We start from the raw sequence: 24,203 nt of genomic DNA, 5'->3' as shown, positions 1-24,203 counted from the left end.
CACGGATTAAAAAGAAGTAAAACATTAAAACAGTTCAGCTCTTTATTAAAAATACAGCTTTATTCGAAAAAATATATGTTTTTTGAATTATGTTCTGTATAAGTACTCGCTAATTGTTTCAAGAGCTACAAGTCTTGATATACTTACAATACAACACTGATTACATATTCAACGCACAATATTTAAGCTACGTACATATCTGTGTGCACATGTGTTGCTAATATCAATTATTTGCATTTTTATTAGAATATTTAATATATTTTAAGTATATTCTTACGAAAATATTATTATTGTAGAGATTTTCGAAATTGGAATTACATGTATTGGAAAACACATAAGACATTGAAATTACTAAGTAAGTGGACGAATATGTGCAAATGCACGTTTTACTACACAAAAAAGTTCAAAATATCTATTGAAGTAAAAATATACATTTGGCACGCAATCACACTCAAAACACAGTAGATTTAAAATATAATATTAGAATGGTGTATACATATACATATGTATATAATTTTTGCACACATTTTTTTAATTACATTTAATGTTTGTCGTTTTCGTATTGCCAGCTGCAGCGAGTAGAGCATAAATGCTACCTTTAGCTAAACCCTTTTGGGCACCTTTGCAAAGTTCCGGATTGCGTCCGATGGGTGTATAGCTGCGCTCACTTAATTTACCGGCATCTGGACCCTGTGCCAATTGTTTTTGATTATTCCCTTGTGGCATATCTGGATTGGCGCCATTCCAGGTCACATAGTCGGCGCTAAATGATGAAGGAACGCATTATTATTTGAATAAAGTAAAGAACATTAAAATTTGACGTACAGCAACAAACTCTCATCAGCGCCTTTAGCCAAATGTGCGCTGTGTCCACTTGTGGTTATACGGCCTATGATAGACTTAAAATCTTGGCGCTGCTTATAAGTTCCCTCGCCATCTGTGGAATCTTGCTGTGTGGCGCTATTTTTGATAGTGGTGGGAATTAGAAATGTGATATGAGACTAAAATTTATATAAATATTGAAGGAAAAATAATGAAACACAAATACACATACATAGAAATACGATTAAATGCTAAACAAGTAGATGAGTGGAGTCTGAAGGATTGAAAAAAGCATGCCAACAAGTTATATATGCAGATGTTTACACAAAAAAATTGAAAAACATTTGTTTCCTACAACTTTTCAGGAATTGGTGCAAAGCTAAATATTAAAGACTCGGAAATAACCAAAAAAAAAAATATAGTTTTCTACACAAATTTGTTAATCCACTCATAGAACTAAAAAAAATTTGAAAAATGTATAAGGAAAATTTGCAAATACTTGATTTTTCACGCTATATACTAAATTATTCTTAGTTTCTAAAAATTTCGAGCTTCGAGTTCTAGTTCATTCATAAAATTGAAATTAATATATTTAATACAAGATCCTAATAATTTAATGGAACTACTGAGAAACAACACTTTACCAAGTCCACGATGCAAAGAAAAATAAAAAACTATTTTTACAAATAACTAAAAGTAAAAAAATAGCATCCTTAAGAGCAAGAAAAATATTTTAAAAAAAATTAGGAAAAAGTAAAATTTCCAACAAGCATTTCACAGTTAAAGTTCAGCGTACTTTAGTGTTTCGGTCTTTTCGCGCAAACGAGTCAATTTCAATTTGTCCAAAATAGAAACCGAAGTTTTGGCAGCAGCAGAGACTGTGACTGAAGCTTTATTGTAATTCGTGCCATGCAGATATCCCTGGATGCCAGAGGCATAAGTATTGCAACGCGCCAGTATGCTTTTTGTAGTAATTTTCTGATACTCATTGGATACTAGATTAGAAGTTGATGCTGCTGACGATGTGGATGGCAATTCGGATGATATATGAAGTTCTTTCAGAGCTTTGGACGGTGATACAGAGATTGATGTGGTCGTAACTGATGGATTAATGATTTTTGATGAGTTGGGTAAGGAGTCAACGACATCACTAGCTGCTATTACAATTGCCGCTTTTGATTCCTTTTCGTTGCGTTCAATGGAAGTGGGTGAATTAGAAAGTATAGTCTGTGTAGTAGTTGCAGAGGGTGTGGTTAGGTTTATGGAGGGAAATGCTACCTTTTTGGTACCAGTATTTCGGGTGGCGTTGATTTTTGTGTAATATTTGAAAGCGCTGTTTTTTGCTGAAGATTGTGGAAGCGATGATGATGATGGTGATGGTAATGATGCTGATGGTAATGATGTTGATGTTGATGTTGATGTAAATGGTGTGGCCGAAAATGGGATATGTATCGCTGAAGCATTTTGACAGCTTTTGATGTCATCGTTGTAGCTATTTAACGGTGTTTTGACAACAACAGTGATGATACTGCTTAGTTCGTTTAAAGTGTTAGGAGGGAAAAATGATTTTTGGGGGTTATTAGCACAAATTAAATGCATATTGATTGAAAAAAAAAGAAATAAGAAAGCGAAAAAGCGTAGTAGATCAAGTAGAATGACACATTCTTTACGGTTAAGATATTTTGGAAAGTGAAAAAATCATGTGAAAAAGCAGGGTTACTCACTTGTAAGCGTATAAGTTTTCATTTAAGCCCCTATTACATATTTCAACTGTATTTTGGTTGAAATTTTGAAATTCGGTAATATTGATAACAACTCAAACCTTAAAAACATTGGCTTAGGTGTTGTCAAACTTCAACTTTTTTGTGGTATTACATACGTTTTTCGACACCGAATTGATATAATTTTTGGTTGAATCGAAATTTTTTCACTTTCCAAAATTACAAACATTTGATGATTTCAATTGAATGCTCAAAATTATTGTTATTCATATATGTACATATGTATTATAATTAATTGTACATAACATTTGTAAGTAGATATGAGCGAATAGTAATGCAATTTTGAGAAATAGATAGCCTCATAGCATCATCATGAAAGAATAGACCAGCAAATAAATACGATTTTGGCGTCTATAATAAATTTGAACATTTTCGAATCTATTATATGGTTGATAGATAATTTTTAAAGGATTTACAATTAATTACAAAAAAATCCAATTATATATTTAGAAAACATTTTTAGCAACAAAACATACACCAGGAGGTAATTGGTGAAACATGAGAGTTCACAAGGGTTAACACTTTTTCGCACTCCGAAATTTGTCCAATACAAAAATGAAGTCAAAAACAAAAATCACCAAACAATTTGTAATTACAACTAAACTCACCTATCATCAGCGCCGGTGCCACCAACTGTGGCATGCATACCGTCTGCTGCTGCACCCAAAATAACTTCGGCATCAAGTCCACTCACCGATTGCATTGCTGCATCGGTGGCAGCAGCGGCATTCTTCTTGGCATGCAGCTCATCCTCTTCTTGCACAATATAAAGAATTTGCATAGCACGATCCTCAGCATAGTTGACCGATTCCAGTGCCATGAGTATAATGCGTTCAGCTAACTGCGGAAACTTCTCCTTCATATGCGCTTGTACTGCAATGAAGCAAATAAATTATTATAGAAAATTTAATTTAAAAAAGATATAAATATTTTAAAATCCGTACTTGTTGCTTTCTCCTCCGCTGTATAAACTTTTGGTTGCAACGGTTTAATCGCCTCATCGGCAGCCCGTTTGGCTGCTGCGGCTGCGTGGGCGGCTTCGTGATCAGAGCGATGTGATATTTTTGGTGGTATAAAATCGCGTTTTGTATAGCCCATCGAAATAAGTTTCTCGGAAGCTGTTTGTACATTATTGTCCGAGCTGGCAAGTATGTCTAGCAGTACCATTTCATCTGCTTTGGGGAAAATCGTTTTCAAATATCTGCGGGATTGTATAAAAATTATTATTAAATATAGTTGCTAACATTTTTTTAGTAATAGTTAAAACTAGCTTTCAAAACATTTAGAAAACAAAAGCAATAGTAAAGCAAAAGAAATTCATTCAATTTAATATTTAATAAAGATCCAAAAATTACATAATATTATATAATAATAATAATTATGGAAAAAAACAAAAAAAAATTTAGTTTTTTTCTGTACAAAATGTATTAAAAATAACTTTAATTTTTTATTTTTATTTTAAATAATGTTTAATTGTTTTATGTATAAAATGTATCTCATTTTATTAAAAAACTAAAAAATTAGTTCCTAGTTTTTTTTTGTGTACACAATTTACATAACAAAACATTTTCGAAAAAAAAATAGTTTCTACATGTTTCTATACAGATCTTTATCTCTTTATGCTAATAAAATTAAATTGAAATAAAAATAATGCCTAATAATGATTTTAGCTGTTTATTTTCAAATGTCGTCTAAAATTTAAGTTGAAATATGATCTTTGTGTGATCTATCTATATGATTAGTACGAATTAGCATGAATTTTGAAACAAATTATTTTAAAATAAATTTTTCCGTTTTATTTTCTAAAATTATTCATTACTAAACGATTTCTTAAATTTCATTTACTTTTTCATATTATATAGCATCAACACATTTCAAATATATTGCCTACATTTAGGCGCATTGATTTCTACCAATTTAAAGTTGTTATTAATAATGTTAATATTTTGAAAATATTGCTTTTAATTTTCTACGATATGCCAAAAAATTATGAAATATGGTTCAGGAGGCTATTTTGAAGGCGATAATTAAGACTTTTTTGAAAATACGAGAAAATGTAGTTTTTTTGTCAGTCCGGGTCATATTTGATCATATGGTATATAAATTATTCAGGAAACTATTCTAATTTTCTTTTAAAATGTAGATTTAAAGTGATAAGCACTTTTTTCCTTTAAAATTTTTATCGATAAAAATCGATTTATTTTTCTATAAATTAAAAAAATATGAATGTTACGCATACGTACTGTACAACTTAAAATCAAATTAGGAATTAAAAATAAATAAAAGTATAACATAAAATAATATAAAAGTAGTACTTAAGTTGTATATAGAAAAGTGGAGTAAAAAGAAAAGCTGCTTAATAATAATATTTGGAAAAATTACCAACACCGTAAAAAATCACTGAAAATGTAAAATGAATTATAAATGACTTAAGATTAAAATTACACTAACAACAAATCAATTATTCGTAGGAGCCCGCAAAATAAACAAAAAAAAAACTACAAACAGAATATTACAACAAAAGCAAATACATAAATTGCAGTTCTTAGTACTCTAGCGGACCTCAATTTCATCTTCGGCGACGAGTGCGGCTTCGGTGAACTGCGCCATTGTTCAAAACGCGGCGAACCCTGATGAAACGGCATGGCCGCGGCAGCTGCTGCAGCCATATAGCCACCGCCACCGCCGCCAACGCCACCATGCACGCTTGTGACACTACCAAAACGGCCGCCCGGCAGAGGACTGGCTGTGCGTGAGCTGCTGCCAACTGCAACACTGCCATTGAGGCCGCGTGCCGTTATGCCCTTATCCAGGCGGCGCGTCGGTGGTGTCAAATTAAAGACGGTGTTGCTATGATAGAGATGACGTTGGGCCGGCGGCGTGACATAGGGACCAGGCATGGTGACCGGATGTTTCTCCACTTGTAAGGCGCTAATGACGACGGCCTCGCGATTGTAATACCTGGGCGCATATGCGTTAATGTTGTACATGCGTGTGCGTATGTGTGTTTGTAGGTGAATATTATGTGTGAATGTATGTAAGTACGAATGTGATACAACAACAACACAATTGGAGGTTAGTAACAGTTGTTAGTGGATGTTCATGTATTGTGCATGTGTGTGTGTGTGTAATGTAAATTAGTTTTGTATGCGGTGGACAACAACAGCACATTTTGAGTTTTTCAAGCGACGAGGTAAGCGTGTAAAAGCGAAAGATTCGTGTGATTAGTAAGTGAAAAAATTTCGACATTGTTCTTTCTTTCAAAAAAAGTGCGGGGTGTGTAACAGCGCACTCACTTTTTAAGCAGCAAACGAATGTGATCCTCGCTGGCGGTGGGAAACATATTTTGTATTTTATTTACCACCAAATCCGTGTCAATAGGATTTGTGAAGGAAGTCTCCTGTATGGTCGAACGTCGGGACATATTACCCAAGCGTGGCGTCTGTGTCAGTGAGGAGCGTTGCATACGCAGCGGTGATAATTCCTATAATGTGTAAAGTTTATAAAATAAAATTTTATTAAAATATTTTAAAAAAAGTGAAAAGCTTTGTCCAAAACTCACCAAATTTCCGCGAGAGGACAACAACGGACTGGATGACATGTTATGCAAACTTGTGTTGGTGCAAGGACCGGCGTGAAAGGCACGTACTGCCTGCAAATTGTTGCTTGGATACACGTGATAGGGTGAGCCGTTTATTGGCTGCACAAACAAATGCACGAAACAGGGTGTATAAGAGTGAAGAAAATTAGATGAATGTATTAAATAATATATATCTATATATACATACATACTATACATCTATATACAAGTATATAAAAAAAAAACAAGAAAAAACGTCAACTTCAGCTGCAATGAAGCTATAATACCCTTCACGGGGGCGTTTTTTATGGCATAAAAGCGTATAAAAATATTTTTATTTTGATTTTGATCGGTCAGTTTGTATGACAGCTATATACTAGAGCATATATTCTCAAATAAGAAAATGTTACATACAAGTACTAAATTTTGATCGGTTAATTTGTATGACAGCTATACGCTGTAGTGATCCGATCTGAACAATATGCGCGGATAATGTAGCCCTGTCTTGGATAATAGTCTGTGTCAAATTTCATGAAAATATCTTGACAATTAAAAAAGTTTTCCATATAACAACTTGTTTTTGATAGGTCAGTTTGTATGGCAGCTATATGCTATAATGAACCTATATCGGCGATTTCAAAAATGACCAACCCCAACTTCTTGGGGCGAAAAGGAAATGTACAAAATTTCAGTTCAATATCTCAAAAACTGTGGCAACTTACCTGCATCGCTATGGATTCGGTGGAGCAGCGTTCGTTCTGCAACTGTTTATAGCGGCCGCGCGGGTCCTCCAACTGCATTGCTTTTGTGAAATAGTTTATGTAGTAACTGTAAAGCGCAAAAGAGAAAAGGCAATCATAAATAAATGTGCCACTAAGTAAATATATATAAAAATGTATGCGCTGGCAAATAACTATAACTTAAACTACGCGCAATTACGTAAATTACAGCAAGCCTATTATGCGTCCTTCCACATTCGGCCATGGAAATGTCCTCGAACTGCTGTGTAGTTGTTACTTGCTGCCCTTTTTCGATTCTGCACACATCGAAAGTTGAAGGCTTTCAATAAGCTGCATTCATGGTGTTTTGTATGCATGTGTATGTGTGTGTGTGTGGGTGTATGATGGCGGAGCGATTCACGGTAAAGAACAAGGACATTGCATTGCCTTGGAAAAGTATTTTGCGCAAGTGTGTGTGAGTCTATGTGCAACTTTGCGGTTTGCAAATGTATGCATGTGCAGACTCTAAAATGTGCAATAAGCAGGGTTGCCAAGCGTAAATAAAATCGAAAGATTGCTCGAACACGTAATTTTTGACCAAATGGCGGCTTCCCCCAAATAAAATAGATTTTTATAAAAAAATTTACACTTCAGAGTTGCTTAATAAATCGTAATTTTTAGAAAATTTTATTCCTTCTCTCATTACTGACTAATATTGTATATCAAGTTGATCGGTCCAGCCCTCTCGGCGTTGTGGCGAAGTTTTGTTAACCAGCTGTTATATTATATAAGGGCTGCCGGATTGTGCAGCAGACACAATTTTAGTAAGAGTGTTGCCGTGTTAAGGGCAATTGAGTTATAAGTAAGAGGTTGCAAGCTCGGATAATGAGTAGTAAAGCATTAATTTGTTTTAATTTTAAATATAGATACATTTCTTTTGAGATGCTTTTAACATGACAAGCAACCACTAAGAGTACAATTAAATCCTATATAGACATATAAAAATAATATACTGTAGAAATATGACTGCTTTAGAAATTCAGCTAACCAAAGCACTTGGCAATCATTGCAGCTTTACAACAAAAACAATAATTTATATGGTGTTTTTGGTACAGATTTACGTGACTCTGTTTACATGCGCCAGCCTTCACTCACACTCTACATACATATATATATGTATGTATATGCTTTTTCAAACATATATGTATCCAGATATTTGTGTATGTGCTTCAGCAAACGAAAAGTCAAAGTCCTTGAGTTAAACAGCAATTTCACCGGTTGTCATTTTTGTTTGTATTCGCCCAAAGTTAAGGACCTTTCTGGCACAATTTTCTTACGATATATGCGCATACATAAACATTTAATTGCATTCATTTATTTATTTGTATTATATTTTAAATTATGACACGTGATAAACACAGCACTTAGCTATGAAGTGTGGACTTTTAGCGAAAAAAAAAATATGTTGAGGGTTGCGAACGGAGCAATGACAGCAGAAGTCACTTGAAAATCTTCATGTTTTCTTTTTGAAGCTAAACTGGTTTAGGGATAACACACACACACATGCAAGCATAAGTATCACTGGATATACATATGTATATATGTGTAGCATACTCATATGTATTAACTTGTATGACTGCTTTACTTTAAGATAGCGAAATTCCTGCACGTTTACAAGCTTCAGTTTATATAATATTTTACCTTTAAAATTTGTTGAGTCGCATAATGTTCACTTTTATTTCTTAATTTTGAGAATTTTTTTATAATTTTGTTGCAAGAATTTTTTACCAAAAAAATATATGTAAATTAAAGAATTATCATGCAAGCTTATACAATTTTTTTAACATCTAGAGACGGCGTACTCAGTTTTAAAGTTAAAATTTTTATTTCGTAAAAAAATATTGATAAGTGTTCAAGAAGCTGTGGAGAATCCTCTTTCTGGCCAATTAGAAGTTATCAACATAAAAAAAATTTTGTGATCATTATAGGAGTTTTAAAAAAAGTCTTAAACGACAACATATCTCCTTAAGCGTTAAAATAATATTTGAATCAAAAACCGTCACATTCGGTAATTTTTATATAAATATAACGAGTTTAAACCAAAAATAATTTTTTCTTGTCCAAAAAATATTTAAAATCTAAATTTACTTTAAAACTGATTGCATCTCTAGATGTCCTGTTTTTATAATCTACAGATTTTACCCTCAGGCTAAGCAAAAAAAAAAATTCGCTCCACCCTAATGTATACTGAATGAAGCTTTGAGTAAATTTTACCAATAACTCCCGACTGAAATTTAGATTGTTCTGTTTGCTTGTTGACAGTATGAAACGTTCGCGGCATAGTTGAATCTAGTTAATGAAAACGGAACCAGATCTATATATATATATATATATATAACTATATGCACTTTCTCCTTGGAAGCACATTTTCCTTTGGAATAGTTTTAGACATTTTCAGAGATAGCGCGCTGGGCTCATTGGTATGTCACCTAAGCATATATCTAGACACAAATGACAGACCTCAAAACTCAGTATTCCGTCTGCATTCTTTAGTAAGCATTTGTATACCCTAAACAGGGTATATTAAGTTTGCCACGAAGTTTGTAACACCCAAACGATACGACGAAGACTCTGTAAATTATATATTATATATAAATGATCAGCATGACGATCTGAGTCGATTTAGCCATACTCGTCTGTTTGTCCATCTCTATATTTGTGAAGATATCGATTTGTAATTTTGTACACGTCCATTTCCCCTAAAGAGCTGATTATTCGACTGAACCGCTGATATCGGACCACTATAGCATATAGCTGCCATACAAACAGAACGATCGAAATCAAGTTGTTGTATAGAAAACATTTTTAGCTAACAAGACATCTTTACAAAATTTGGCACAAATTATTGCCCAAGGGAAGGTAGACTCTAGAGATTTAGTTAAGCATATAGTTGCTATAAGAAATTATTTTTATAAAATTTGTTGCATAATTTTAAATAATTGCGACCATGTATTGTTAGACTTTTTTTTAAACAATTTTATACAAATTTTGTATTAAATTTTGTATTATTTTTTGTATTTATTTTTTCATATTAAAATGGTTTAAAATATTGATAGTATTAATTAAATATTTTTATACATCACTTTTATTTTATTTTAATTTTCATTTATTAATTTTTCATTTTTTTAATGTATTTGATATTTTACCACCTGGATGTATGTAAATTAAAGCAAACCCAGCAGATACTGCATGATTTAGAACAAGTTACAATTATGCACACACATACATTTTTATCCAAAACATTTCAGATTCTACGACATTAAAGCAAATGACAGTTGTAGCATCACCAACAACATTTCTACAGACAAATATGCGTACTTGAATGCCTCAACCATATACCCACAAGCTTAATTAGTGCGCGTGACTTTTTTGCATTTTTCTACATTGCTGCTTTTATTTGCAAATTCAAAGGATTTGCATATCCTTGATATCCTTGATATGCAAACATATTTTATTTGCATAACTGGGGATTTCGCATTCTAAATAGCTGCACAGGCGGCGTTAAATATTATATATGAAGATATACATATGTGTATATATATGTATGTATGTATGTAAGCATGTTTTTATGTTAGAATGTATTGTTGTGCACATATTTAATGTCTATGTATATATGTATGTGATTTACAATATTCGCATAAAATGCTAAGTAGGCGAACAAGTAGCTCTTCAAGTCGCTGTCGACCCATTTTTTAGGGCTACAAAGTGCTTTAATTACACCTTAGTCTATTTGCTTGGTGTTGAAAAATTAGAATAATAAATAGGTAGATATTATAACCTACTTATTATTATAATTTTTTTGTATTTTTTATTTAACTTTTTCTATTTAATTTTTTTTTTACTTAACTTTTATTTATTTATTTCTTTTTTGTTATTATTATTATTTTGCTTATTTTAATTCTTATTTATTTATTTCTTTTTTATTATTATTATTTTGTTTATCTTTAATTATTATTATTTATTACTTGTTTTTTATTGCATATTTTTTTACATTTTACCTTATTTCATTTTTTTTATTATACATTTTTTTATTATTTTCTCATTCACATTAACTTTTGTGAGCTTCACCTTATCTATTCACCCTAAAAGTATGCTAGGCAAGATTTTAATTCGAAAACATGTTTCCTGCCCCTCAAAATGTTTATGGCAGCCATTTTGTATAACTCTACACACTTCCTTAAAATCTGCAGCGGAATTCCTGACTTGTCTGCCGAGCAGCAAAAGCTGTCTACAGTACGTTTCCTTTGCCTTTCACACGCCCATTTTGAAATAGTTTCCACTTACAACTACGATAGTTAACAAAAAGGAACAAAAATAACAATAGCACATACCAATTTCCTGTTGCTTGGTCGTATTTACAATCCCAGCCGGGCGGCAATTTCTGATATTGTGCTTTAGCATCTGCCATTTTCAGTGAATTTTAAATTAATTAAACTTTTCAAGCTTTATTTCATACACTACTAGCACTTTTGCACTTGTCTTGCTGGCTTCACAGTTTATTTACAGTTTATTTTCTTGCGAATTGATGTCCTTGTCGGCAGCGCAAGTCCCAAGTCGCCCGTTTTTGTAGCCTGTGTATACTAAATGGAGCTAGAGAAAGTGGTGTGATGCGCATTCTGGGGGTTGTAAAGTCACACACCAACACAAACCCACGTACATGTATATAAACATATGTATGTGTGTATATGTGTGATAAACACTCAGTTCACGTGAAGCTGTATTCGCGCTGCGTTCTAAACTTTTCCACTACTTTACACTTTGAGTTGCGGTCACGTACTGACTTCTGTACGAATTCGGTGCGCTTTTGATGCTTTTGGGGTAAACGCAGTGTCCGGCATCTGTTGTATACGCACAGCTCACATTTCGTTTGATTGCTTGGAGCTGGCGTTCTTCGAACTTTCGAACTCGCACATTTTCGAATAGCTGATGGGATGCGCGTTGTGCGCCATGCCGCAAATGCCAGTGGTTGAGGGCCGGGCATGTGGGTTGCTGAAACGGTAGATGCGCCGTTGGTGGGTTGCTGGTGGTGGTGCAGCGTCATTGTAAATGCGAATGCGCGTATAAAAACAAATGACGAATAATTTTCAATACAATTTCATGTGTATGTATGAAAATGTGATTTTCCTTTGTTTTGTTTTGATCCGCTCTCCTCAGTTACGGCGAGCTGACTGGCACCGGTTGCTTGAAAGTTCAGCGCGTATAAAATGAATTTGGCGCGTAAAAAAATTAATAAGTACAAAAAAAAAATATTTATATGCGCTGCTGCTAGTGTGGCAAGTATTTGATAAGGCACGGGAAATAATAAAAAATAATTTAATGTAGTCTGGACAACTGACTTCGGAGGGTTCAAATAAATGTAGTTACATATGTACATTGTTGAAGTGGGATGTTCGCGCTATTTGTTTGTTAGTTGCAGTAGAAAGGTTGTGATGAATATATATTCGTATGTATGCATCTACATACATACATATGTCCAATATTCAACTAATGATTGCCAGACGTGATGAGCTTAAATTACATTAGACAATGTTTATCAGCAAACATACACACACACATTTGAATATTGTATGCCATATTTAATATAGTATGTGCAGATATGTGTACTTCTTCATATATAGTTATAAATACATACACATACATGATATACATATTAGGGTGCGCAAAAAAAAATTTTTTTTTTAGATTTTTTTTTCTTAGATAACGTAAAAATATCGTTCGAAATTACGGTTTTATTATTTTGAGGCATTATTTTATGTTATAATAGAAAAAATAGTAAAAATTATGCTTTATGATATAGGGTTGGATTTTGACCAAAAATAACTTTTGAACGGGTCGACTTGGCAAAAAATCATTTGGAATTTTTTCGTATGTCGTTAAATTCCCTACAAGAATATATGGTAACTTGTTCAAAGTATTAAACCTCCAAACAAATTAAGAAAATAGTGCTGTGATATAAATGTTAAGTATGTGCATATGTATGTATATGGAATATCAAAAATATTATCAATATTAAGTGCTGAAACTTTAGCCGAATTTTTTACTTATTTTATTTTTTAATATTTGAGACGATATTTTCACAGTATCTAAGGAAAAAAGTTAAAAGTTTTTTTTTTGCCCACATTATGATACATGTTTATCTGTATTTTTATACTTGTATGCACGATATTCTTATTAAACCTAATTGTTTTCACTGTATGCCATTTTGTATTTATTTAAGAACACAAGCGCATAGCTACATATACAATAAAACAACAAGACAGTCATCTCGCAATCGCTTATGGCATTTATTCATTTAAGTATTTTAGAATTATTTTATTTGTAAGTAATCGCTTAATGGTCATGTGAGTTCGCCCACAATGATCTGGACACTTGAGATGACGTCATGCGTGGCGAAGTCAGCGCTAAGTTTTATTTTTCGGCTAAGCATGCATACCGTTACAGTGTTTATTTATCGTTTGCTTTTTTTTCTGAAACACTGTTTGCATTTATGCGCTTAGCTACTTGTATAACTCATTAAGTAAATATTTTAATTTACTAGCAAAACACTAAGTTAAATTAGTCGCACTTTCTTAGATGATTAAGATACCCTGACAATGTACATATGCATTTGTGTTTTATTGCTTAAAGCTTAAAATATTTAACACATGCATATATACCTGCATGTAATATACTGAATGAATGTATATTACATTGCAGATCTAAATCTATGATCTGTTATTATCATATTTCCAAATGCATCAAATAATATACACAAGCTCAAAAAAAAGAAAAAAAATTAAAAAAAAAAAAAAGAAAAAACCTTTAGTTTATTACAAATATTATATACATATTAAAATAATATGTTTGGAGATTGTAGCCTTGCCTTGAACAATAGTCTATACCAAATATCGAGAAGATATCTGGTCAAATGAAAAAGTTTTCCATACAAGAACTTGATTTTGTTCGCTCAGTTTGTATGCCAACTATATACTATAGTGCACCGATATCGGCAATTCCGACACATGAACACATTCTTGATAAAAAATAGATATCAAGAACTTAGGGAGCAGTACCGTTTTACTTTTTCATTAGTCCAAATTTCGACGATTATACTTGTATTAATCACAGAACTCTACGTGAGTTCCGAAATTTCGGTATCTTAAAACAATGAACTCGGGGTTCTGAACATTTCTTTGGACGTAGAAAATATAAAACGGTAAAGGGTTCAACGTTAAACATGTTTACTGTAAAAAAAAAAAATAATAAGTACTAAAGACTCTTACAATTAACCCAATAGAGCAGTAAAAACTAAACCAAACTAACGACTTGCTTATGATTTAATTCAGGTATATATATTATTATATATTAATATTACATGCTTTAATAAAGCAACTGGTGATAGTTCTTAGAGCTGCTTACCTCGTTGTTATCCAAATATCATAAGTTCTAATGTTGACTACGACTTCTTCAAGCTGTCAAATTTGATCAGATGGTATTATTGCCTTAGAGTTTAGTAACTTAAATTTAGAATTGGTTTAACATATTTTTTAAATTACAAGTATATATTATTTAGAGATTTTGCTGCAAAACTACAAGTTTTCGGATTAATAATTGATCTAAAACTATTTTGCTTTCAAATAATTAAACTATAACGGTTAATATCAATTAAAATCGTAAGAGACTTTTTTGTAGAGCATTCAATTTCCTACAAAATCTATGAAACGAAATAATTTTTCAAGTAGTTTTATCTGTTAATAAGAAAAAACAGAAAACTTTAAGACGGAGCACCTTCCCGTGACAATTATGAGCTCATATTTGGAGAGACTTTCGGCTTGTAAGAGGTACCTATCAACCAATTTTTCAGATTACCAAAGGAAAAAAACTTTCGTGTATTTTACCCACCCTAATATATGTATATAAACATATGTGTACATATATGTATATATTAAATATATATTTGTTTACTCTCCTACTGATGCGCTTTTCAAATCAGTAGAAGCTGCATTATAGGGTCACAAAGCAACTAAAAATTAAACTAATCTTGCTTGCAATCGAACACACCTACCCGTACTTGTATTTACTTATGTATTAGACCCCACCTCCATAAACATATAAAAGCATAAACCTGTCTACATTATTTGTTCGCATCTTTAACGAAGGAAAATAAACATACATACACACTTAACTACTTATCAGTTCAGCATTATTCTACCTTACCGACAGTTTTCAAAGTTGTCAACAATTTTAAGAACACTTATTACGAGTATTAACTAACAATCAGCAAATACGGCATGCGAAAAGAGATTTGCAGATCCAAAAACAAATATTGGCATTACTTTTGTTATCAAACAAATCGCGAGCACTTGAGTGTATTAAACTGAAATTCGAGACTAAATATAGCATGGTCCCAAACTGTGTTGTTTGTTGATGAAAAATAAGTACATACACATCCGTATATTTATACGTACTAGGGTGGGTAAAAAGAAACGATTTTTATTTTTTGACATTACAATCTGAAACATTTTTAGTGGAGAAACCAGGTTGTAAAGTCAAAAAAAGAAAAAGAATCGGTTTTTAACCACCCTAGTACATGAAAAAAAGAAAAATGTTTTAGTGGACAAACCAGATTGTAAAGCAAAAATAAAATAATCAATTTTTTTTTACTCAGCAAACAATTTTTCTGAAACTAAAATTTGCTTTTTTTTAAAAAACTGAAATGTGTTTTGAAATAATTAGTTTTTTTTTTTAATTTTAATTATATTAAATTAAATTTAATTTTTTTTGATTAAATGATTTTTATTTGTTCCACCCTAATATATATGTACATATCATGCATATAAAAAGCTGACTTTAATTAAAAGCTTTAGCCGCAGCCACGCCATATCTTAAATGTTCAATCAAAAAGCTTGTTTGTTTTTCATAAATTATTATATATGTATTAAAACAGTAAAAGTGAAATGCGCTTCAAATGCCATAACAAAAAAAAAAAAACTAATTTACAGCTTAAATTTTATAATCAATAGGCACATCATGGATATGTTAGCACTGACATATGTACACAACGGTACATATTTGTAGCCAGTAAAACCGGCTTAAATTCTACAGCAAATGCAATTACATATACATATATTAAATGCAACCACTGTTAAGCTTTAAAATATATATGTATGTTTGTCTTTTGCTACTTAATTAAAGCTTAACGGTTTAATATTTAAGCGTTCGGCTAAAGCCGCACAAGTCTTTAGTTGATTTTCTAAATACTGGATGCCGCCAGCTTTGTCCACCGCTTTCATATTCAAGTCCTCTTTGTCACCAGCGACCAAGACGGGCTTGGAGGGGTCGGTCTGTAAGGAAGGAAATTAATTTATATTTCCGACATTTTAATTTTAGGTAAAATTATTAATTGTAACTTCTTTAATAAAAATTAATTATTTTTTTATTTTATTTTTCTAATTATTTTTTTTTGTATTTTTTTAAATTATTTTGTTAAAAATATTTTTAATAATGTTTTACACATTTATTGAAAAAATAAAAATTTCATGATAAAATTTTTTAAAATTTAATTTAACTTTATGTAAAAAATAATATTTTAATTGTATTCGATTTTTTTATGTGGTTAATTTTTTCTTGGAAAATATAATACTTTATTTTTTAAACGTATATATGTATATATATGTACAAAATATATTTTTAAATTTTTACTATCAACAATATTTCAATTTTAAATAAACTTTTTTAGTTTCCATTTGATTATTAAGAATATTAATGCATGTTCGTTTTTTAAATTTTAAGTAAATATTTTAATTTTTGTCAAAAAAATTAATTATTTTTATAAAATTTTTGTTTGAACTTTTTTCCTAAAATTTCTTATGTTAAATTATTTCAAATATATCAGGAGAACCTTTTTTTGATGAAAAAAACTAAAAGTTATATTATATACCATACATTTCGTGATTAATTTAGGGTTATGTAAAAAAATTGTTTTAATTGTAAAAAAAAATTATGTATTTATTTTTATCTTCGGAAATATAAGATTTTATTTTTTCCAAGACAACATAAATTATATATATATAAAAATATATACATTTTATAAAAAAAAGTTTTATATTTATTTTAGATAAAATATTTAACTTTAAACAAAGTTTTAGTTTCAATTTTATTATTAGCGCAAAATTTTTAAACTTTTTTAATATAAAAAAGTTGTACAAAACATATTTTAAAAAAGTTATACAGAAATTTTTAATAATTAAAAACTATATTCAATGAATTCAAAAAATGTTTAATATCTTATTTTTTTTTAAAACGATTTTATTTGTATTCTTTCATATAAAGTTTATAGAAAAATTCTTCAATCTCAAAAAAAAATATTATGTTTAAAATTAATAATTTTCTTCAAAAAAATATTTTTTATTATTCTAATAAAACTTTTTCAGAAAGTACTAAACAGTTTTTGTTATATATACATTAATTACATTTACACATAATTTCCTACTCACCGGTTCGCAGCCACGCAGACGGCCGTTAAAGTCCGTCATACGATCTTCAAAACCAGGCGCGAAGCAACTGGGATCCACAGCAATGAACACTTGACCCAAATCGGCGGCTGTATTTGCGCCCGCATGCGTCCACTTACGCACTTTCGTCGAGTAGTTGGCGCCCGCTGAGACACCAGAGAGTATATCCACCATAGCGCCTAGACCATAACCCTTGTAACCGGAGGAGATTTCCGGGCCACCGAGTGGCATTAAACAGCCCGTGCTAAAAGCCAGTTCAGCATCATTTGTTTGATTGCCTGTTGGATCTTGCGCCCAGCCATCGGGCAACGGGTCACCTTTGCGACGTTGGATTTCGATCTTACCCACGGCGACGGCAGTGGTAGCCATGTCCAATAGGAATTTATCATCCTTAGCGGGTGCACCAAATGATATTGGATTCGTGCCTAAAGCAGCCTCTTTTGAACGTGTCGGCGCCATTAGTGGTGATGTGTTCGTCGTGGTTATGCCCATTAAACCCTCTTTTAGTGCACGCAGCACATACCATGAGGCGATGCCGTAGTGATTTGAGCCCTTGGCACATACCCAACCGACACCAACCGCTTTCGCTTTTTTAATAGCCAAATCCATGCAGAAATTACCCACAACTACGCCCAAACCATTGCGGCCATCCACCCATGCAGTGGAGGGAGTTTCCTTAAGGATTTCGGGTATGGCACCACCATCGGTCGAGTTTATCGCCAAATCGTTAATATACATTTCGAGCCGATTCATGCCGTGGCTGAAGTGACCGCGGTAATCAGCACCAACCAGCAGATCGGCCATGGCCTCAGCATGATCCTTTGGCACGTTGACGGCCAGAAAGCAGTCGGTCATGAAGCGCTTGGACTCGGCGACCGCCACCAATTTGGGTTGCTGAACACTCGACATTTTTCGGTGGGAAATGCGACGGTTATCTAAAACAAAAATACGAATACTTTTATGCCGAAAAGTTCAAAATTTCTTTAATTTTGTTGCACAAAAATCGAGCCAAATAAACGGATACGACGATCGCGTTCGATTGTCCACGTACGAATGAAATCCGTTGGATTGGGTGGCAGATATTTTCGTTAAAACCTCGCAAATAAATGAGTGTAGCGCAAAACGAACGCGCGTTTGTCGAGCTTAACGACGGCGCGGACTGCGCAGCTTAGTGTCTTTGATCTATTGTACATGAAAAAAGTATTGGTTTGCATGTATATGTGTGTTTGTTTGTGCTTTGTTTTTATATTGGTCATTTTACGTTGGAAGCTTATAAAATTTTGTTATCAGGCTTTGCTTAAAAAAATTAAGGGTCGTGGTATGCGAAAAAATAACAACAAAGTCAACAAGAGCAGAAATCTGCTTGACAGCACCACAAATGGGCGGCATGTGTACGATACTTATTTAGATCTGTTGTGTATATACACACATACAATTTTCTACTACACAATGGTTCAAGATGATGGATACACTTATTATGTTCTATGAAAATTCTAAAAAACCTTATGGAAGTAAATACAGATATTAATAGAAAATTTATATTTGAAACATATATTTTTTAAGACGCCAAAAAACTTGCTGGCACACTCTCGCTAAAAGTAAACTTTTGTATTGTACATACAAAAATATATTTTGAAATACTAAGTTTTATATATCTTTAAAAATTTGCACTTGTAGACATTATGTACCTAAAAATGTGAAATTATTTTTTACAAATATAATCTTGTATTTTATATAAATTTTTTGAAACTACCATATTTCTACAGGACATGCCAGGTTAAAACAAACAAAAGAGAACAGAAAAAACGTTAACTTCAGTTGCACCCTTACAAATAAAAGGTTTCCTTATATTTATATATATATATACTTGATTTTAATAGCTCCGTTTGTCATCCGATCTTAACAATTTGTTTCGAAATTGTACCGTTGACTTGAAAAAAAATTTCGTTCTAAATTTAATGGATATATCTCGTCAAATAAAAAAATTCCATAGACGGCCTTGATTTTAATCGGTCAGTTTATATGGCAGCTATATGCTATAGCGGTTCGATCTGAATAATATGTTCTGAGATTGTAGCATTACCTTGGACAATAATCTACGCCAAATTTCGTGAAGATATCTTGTCCCATATAAAAGTTTTCCATACAAGAACTTGATTTTGATGGTTCTGTTTGTATGACAGCTATATGCTATAGCGATCCAATACCGGCAGTACTAACAAATGAACAGCTTAGTAGCTTTATGGTATGCAAATACACGTCTAAAAATTGTTGAAATCGAACCATAACTTTCCAAGCTGCTAGATAGCGAATATGTGGACCACAGCGTCTATGATTGACTTTTTGCCAAAAATATTGACTAATCTGTGAGATTATTCAAATTGGGAGAACATCTCTTCGTAATAAAAGTTTGCCTGTGGTGAAAAACTGGGTAAAATCAGGTCAATATTTTCCCAAGCCCCCATATACCCAATATAAAAATTTTCGAATTTCCAGTCGAGTTTATACCACATATGTATATAGATCAATATGTGAGTAATCTTAATGGAATTCAGAGAGCGTCTCGCTTTAATAACAGTGTGTCCTTGTGCATAAATTTAATCAAATCGGGTGAAAGTATCTCCTAGCTCCCATATACCCGATATAGTGATTTCCGATTTTCCAACTGACTTTAAATCCTTTATGTCGGTCAATAGGTGTAATATTTTAATGAAAGAAGAATTAAGACAAGTTTTCCTAAAAATAATGTGGTTAAGCGCTGAATATGCATGAAATTGTTCTAAACTTCATATCCCTAATGATAATGATTTCCTCTAGTTGTTGTTTTTCTTATATACCCAACACTTTATTAAATTTTGCAAGCTTGGTTGAGTTTATTTCACATATGTATAACTCATTAGGGTTAATTATATTATATATTATTAATTTCGTAGAGTTAGAATATTGAATTCATTCGCAAAGTATTTTTTAATATACTTAAGTATGTACACAAAATTTTGCCAATACCTAAAGGTATGCCGCCGACTTTTATCTTTGAAAATTGCAAGAGTACAAAATTATCGGTTACACCCGAACTTAGTGCTTCCTTACTTGTTTGTATATAAATTCCATTCAAGTGCACCTATTACTTTGAACCGTTGTGTGTTATCAGGTTTTTAAAACATGAGTTGAATACAAATATACATACCTTTATAAAATTAAATGTTTGTTTTCTCCCAGACACCACAGTATATGTACGTACGAATATGTATGTGTGTGCCTTGCGAATTTTTAGATAATGCTAATTTTATTTATAAATTGAATTTTATCAGCTTCATCAGGCATACATGTATGTATGTATGTATGTATACTGCATTTGTATTTTTGATAGGCTAATTGTATAGTTTTTATTGATTTTGTATTAATGGCAATTTAATGGAACTTAATAAACAATTTAATTTATAAATATTTTTATAAAAATTAATAAAGGAATTTAAAATAAAGCAACCATAATTTCTAAAGGAAAAAATCGCAAGATTTTTCAACAAAATAAATTGCCGTGTTCAAGTAACCGCGAAACCAGGTTAAAATTTCCTATCATTCATATCTTTTTATAGCAAATAGCAATCATTTATTGTTACTAAGAAACTTTTAACTACGGATAAGGTGCTCATTCATTGTAAACAACTGATAACACTTTATCACTGAAGCAATTAAGACAAATTACAAACGTGGTAACGCACATACAAACGTAAAAGGTAAACGTAGTGTGATTGATATTTACAATTTGATTAAATGTAAGCCTTGAACTTGAGAATTAGCAGCGCACGAGCCCTTCCATGACACACGAGCCCTTCCATGACACACGATTTTTTTTCATTAAAGAATACACATATGTATGTACAAGATGTATACGTATTCCGAAGTGTCACAGAAAGGAATTCAGAATCAGAATTAACTGTTGCGACGATCAGCATACAAATATACTTACAAAATGGAAAAAATGAATATGGAAAACAATAGCTTGTGCCAAATAATAGATATAGTATTTTGCATTTGAAACAAGTTGTCGGAAACGTGTAGTGAAACATTTTGCGGCGTCGCAACGAGAGACTGGCCCTCGACTACTTCTTTTGAGGTTGAACTTATACTAGTTGTTATAATCGAATAAAGCACACCAAGGAATTTAGTAAAGATCGAATTGAATCCAATGCCACGATATTTTTTAGCTTAATATTTTGTATGAGAAAACTTATATAATGTTCAAAATTGAAAAAAAAATTAACGGAAGTCAAAACTTTCTTAAAATTGATTTTTTAAAGGCTTTGTAAATCAACACTCAATGCACATGGTTGTGTTTAAGTAAATATTGAGAATGTATTGCATTATGAAGAAGAAAAACGTTAACTTCGGCGGCACCGAAGCTATAATACCCTTCACAAGCGAATTTCTCACAGTATAAAAGGTTATAAAAATATTTTTATCTTAATATTAATTGGTCAGTTTGTATGGCAGCTATATGCTATAGTGCTTTGATCTGAATAATTTGCGCGCAGATTTTAGCGTTTTCTTGTACAATAATTCATGCCAAATTTCATGAAGATATCTTGTCAAATAAAATAAATTTTCCGTGCGAAGAATTGATGTTGATCGATCAGTTTGTATGACAGCTATATGCTACAGTGGTCCGATCTGAACAATACGTTCGAAGATTGTAGCATTAGCTTAGGCAAAAATCTCTACCAAATTAGGTAAAGATAATTTGTGATATACAAACATTTTTGATACAAGAACTTGATTTGGTTAGTTTGTATGACAACTCTGCATATACTATAGTGGTCCGATATTGCTTTCGACAAATGAGCAGCTTCTTGGGGAGAAGAGAACGTGTGCAAAATTTCAAATCGATATCTGAAAAACTGAAAGACTAGTTCGCGCATATGCATACAGTCAGTGGAACAGACGGACCAATGCCGCGATAATCTGCAACACTTAAATTTCATGCATGGTTAAGCATCGATAATATCGCGAATAAAGTGTGTGAACCGTGAATTTTTAATATTATTTTTCTTCCTTCTGATTTCAATGTTGTTGTTTATACAATAATATATACTCGTGATCTTGTGTTCGTTATGTAATAGATTTAGCGAAAATTTTAATTGTATGCGTACAAATTTACATAAATACTTTTTTTCATACAGTGAAACTTTTTACTTAAAATATTCTCTAGACCTCGTACAACGATAATGAACTATCACTCGTTTTAAGTATGTGACTAAGAAAATAAGGTGTTTTACTTTATCATTAATTATTTACTCCTAATTGTAGGCAATGTTTGTTTAGCTTAATGATGCGTAAGGTTATGGAAAGAACTAAGAAACCTAAAAGAAATGATAAACTATAATAATTTATCTAACATATGATAAAAGAAGAAATACTTCTGACCATAATAGTAAATAAATAAAAGTACAGTGCTTGCGAATTCCAAAATGTGAGATTACGAACATATTTATATTGAATATTTTATATCACCATAATAGCAAGAACCGAGGTCGGTTTAAATTAATCACTTTTCTTTTAAATTCTGTGAGTAATTTTCTTAAAATACTGTAAGAATAAAGCAAAGCAAACAAGCTGTTCTCAGAAAAAATATTTTTTTGAAGACCGCAATCAGTTCTAAATAAATGTTCGCGGTTTTAATTATTTTTACCCGTCACAAAATTAGAAACATTAAACCACATTTTTGAAGCGATTTTTTAATTAGATTGGAGTTGAAAACTTTTTATTTATCTTACAAATTTACAGATTCATAATAAGGCACTCAGAGAATAGACAAAATTTCAATAATCTACTCACCGTTATAAGCATTTTTCGCGGTCCCAGCCACGGATGTAATCTGATATTGCTTTTCACGAGGCATTTTACTGCCGGCAGTTAAGCTATTGAAGTTTCTGGTAAAAACAACTTTGGACGGGTGATTAGATGTCTTGTCTTGTACATTTCCACGTAAATATTTGATAAGTACAGATGATGAACAATGCCACTGTGCATTATTGATCGTGCGGGTCGGTAGGCTGAGGAAAGTCAAAGATGTCATTTTGCTTTTGGTACCAAAATCTGCTCAGACAAATCAAAAACAAAATCAGATACAGCAGCTATTTGTTATCAAAAATTAGCACTTTATTTTGCTGAGAGACTAATCAGCTGTGATGATTATGTGGCGAATTTGTTGTTTTTTCTCTAGTTAGTCGTAGAATAATTGTTAATTGATGACGTTCAGCAAGAAGTGAGAAAAAGAGAGACATAAATTAAATAAAATAATTTATTATGATTCATTTTTCTTTAATATTTCCAAGCACACTTGTATGAGTTTATATTTATTATTAAGTAGTAATATATTATTAATTACAATTTTTGTTAAACACATATGTATTTCTTATAAAAGATAGAAATTTAAATTATTTTTCACACATTTAACTTTCCACTTTAAGTACGTTCTTCGCAAAAACGTCTGTATATTTAGTTCAATAGTTCTTTAGAGGCAATATTATTTTTTTTTGCACTTTAAAACTCACTTTGTTAAAAAAATATCTTCAATTTTCTCTGACACGCAAAGAGTCGTAAAGTTAGCAGCTAGTAAAAAACAAAATGCTCCAACCACACTCTACCCAGTATAGTGCCCGCGTCCAGCTCTTGTTGCCCACTGATGATTGCCGTGTCTAATGCTAAAAATTATTCAAGTAACATGTATGTATATATTGTATGACCG

The 24,203-nt window shown here is 31.9% G+C and overlaps 2 protein-coding genes across 9 annotated transcripts; both read right to left on the bottom strand.

Annotated features, from left to right (window-relative positions):
* Window positions 1–33: 33 nt before the first annotated feature.
* LOC106627441 (uncharacterized) lies at window positions 34–15,473 on the bottom strand. Of its 8 annotated transcripts, none has more exons than XM_014247562.3 (11): window positions 11,294–12,096; window positions 6,906–7,011; window positions 6,166–6,303; window positions 5,900–6,087; window positions 5,166–5,564; window positions 3,548–3,804; window positions 3,212–3,476; window positions 2,101–2,350; window positions 1,619–2,004; window positions 826–960; window positions 34–763 (listed from the first exon to the last, which is right to left on the bottom strand). In XM_014247562.3, exons 1-11 carry the CDS (start codon window positions 11,368–11,370, stop codon window positions 532–534), a joined length of 2,433 nt encoding a protein of 810 aa, XP_014103037.2. In that variant the 5' UTR covers window positions 11,371–12,096; the 3' UTR covers window positions 34–531. The 8 variants fall into 8 exon arrangements, with proteins under 8 accessions (XP_014103037.2, XP_036220567.2, XP_069967975.1 ...); XM_036364674.2 differs by having other exon boundaries at window positions 1,619–2,350; window positions 11,294–11,552; window positions 11,620–12,096; XM_070111874.1 differs by having other exon boundaries at window positions 1,619–2,350; window positions 11,294–11,533; window positions 11,620–12,096.
* A 463-nt stretch (window positions 15,474–15,936) lies between these two features.
* On the bottom strand, window positions 15,937–24,160 carry LOC106627442 (uncharacterized oxidoreductase YjmC). The gene is made up of 4 exons (XM_036364683.2): window positions 24,010–24,160; window positions 23,291–23,674; window positions 17,438–18,390; window positions 15,937–16,285 (listed from the first exon to the last, which is right to left on the bottom strand). Exons 2-4 carry the CDS (start codon window positions 23,529–23,531, stop codon window positions 16,127–16,129), a joined length of 1,353 nt encoding a protein of 450 aa, XP_036220576.2. The 5' UTR covers window positions 23,532–23,674; window positions 24,010–24,160; the 3' UTR covers window positions 15,937–16,126.
* Window positions 24,161–24,203: the final 43 nt, after the last annotated feature.

The sequence above is a fragment of the Bactrocera oleae genome, chromosome 6, assembly GCF_042242935.1.
Source record: "Bactrocera oleae isolate idBacOlea1 chromosome 6, idBacOlea1, whole genome shotgun sequence".
Taxonomy (NCBI): domain Eukaryota; kingdom Metazoa; phylum Arthropoda; class Insecta; order Diptera; family Tephritidae; genus Bactrocera; species Bactrocera oleae.
Note: the sequence above shows the minus strand (reverse complement) of the source record. Positions and strands in the feature narration are given on the sequence as shown.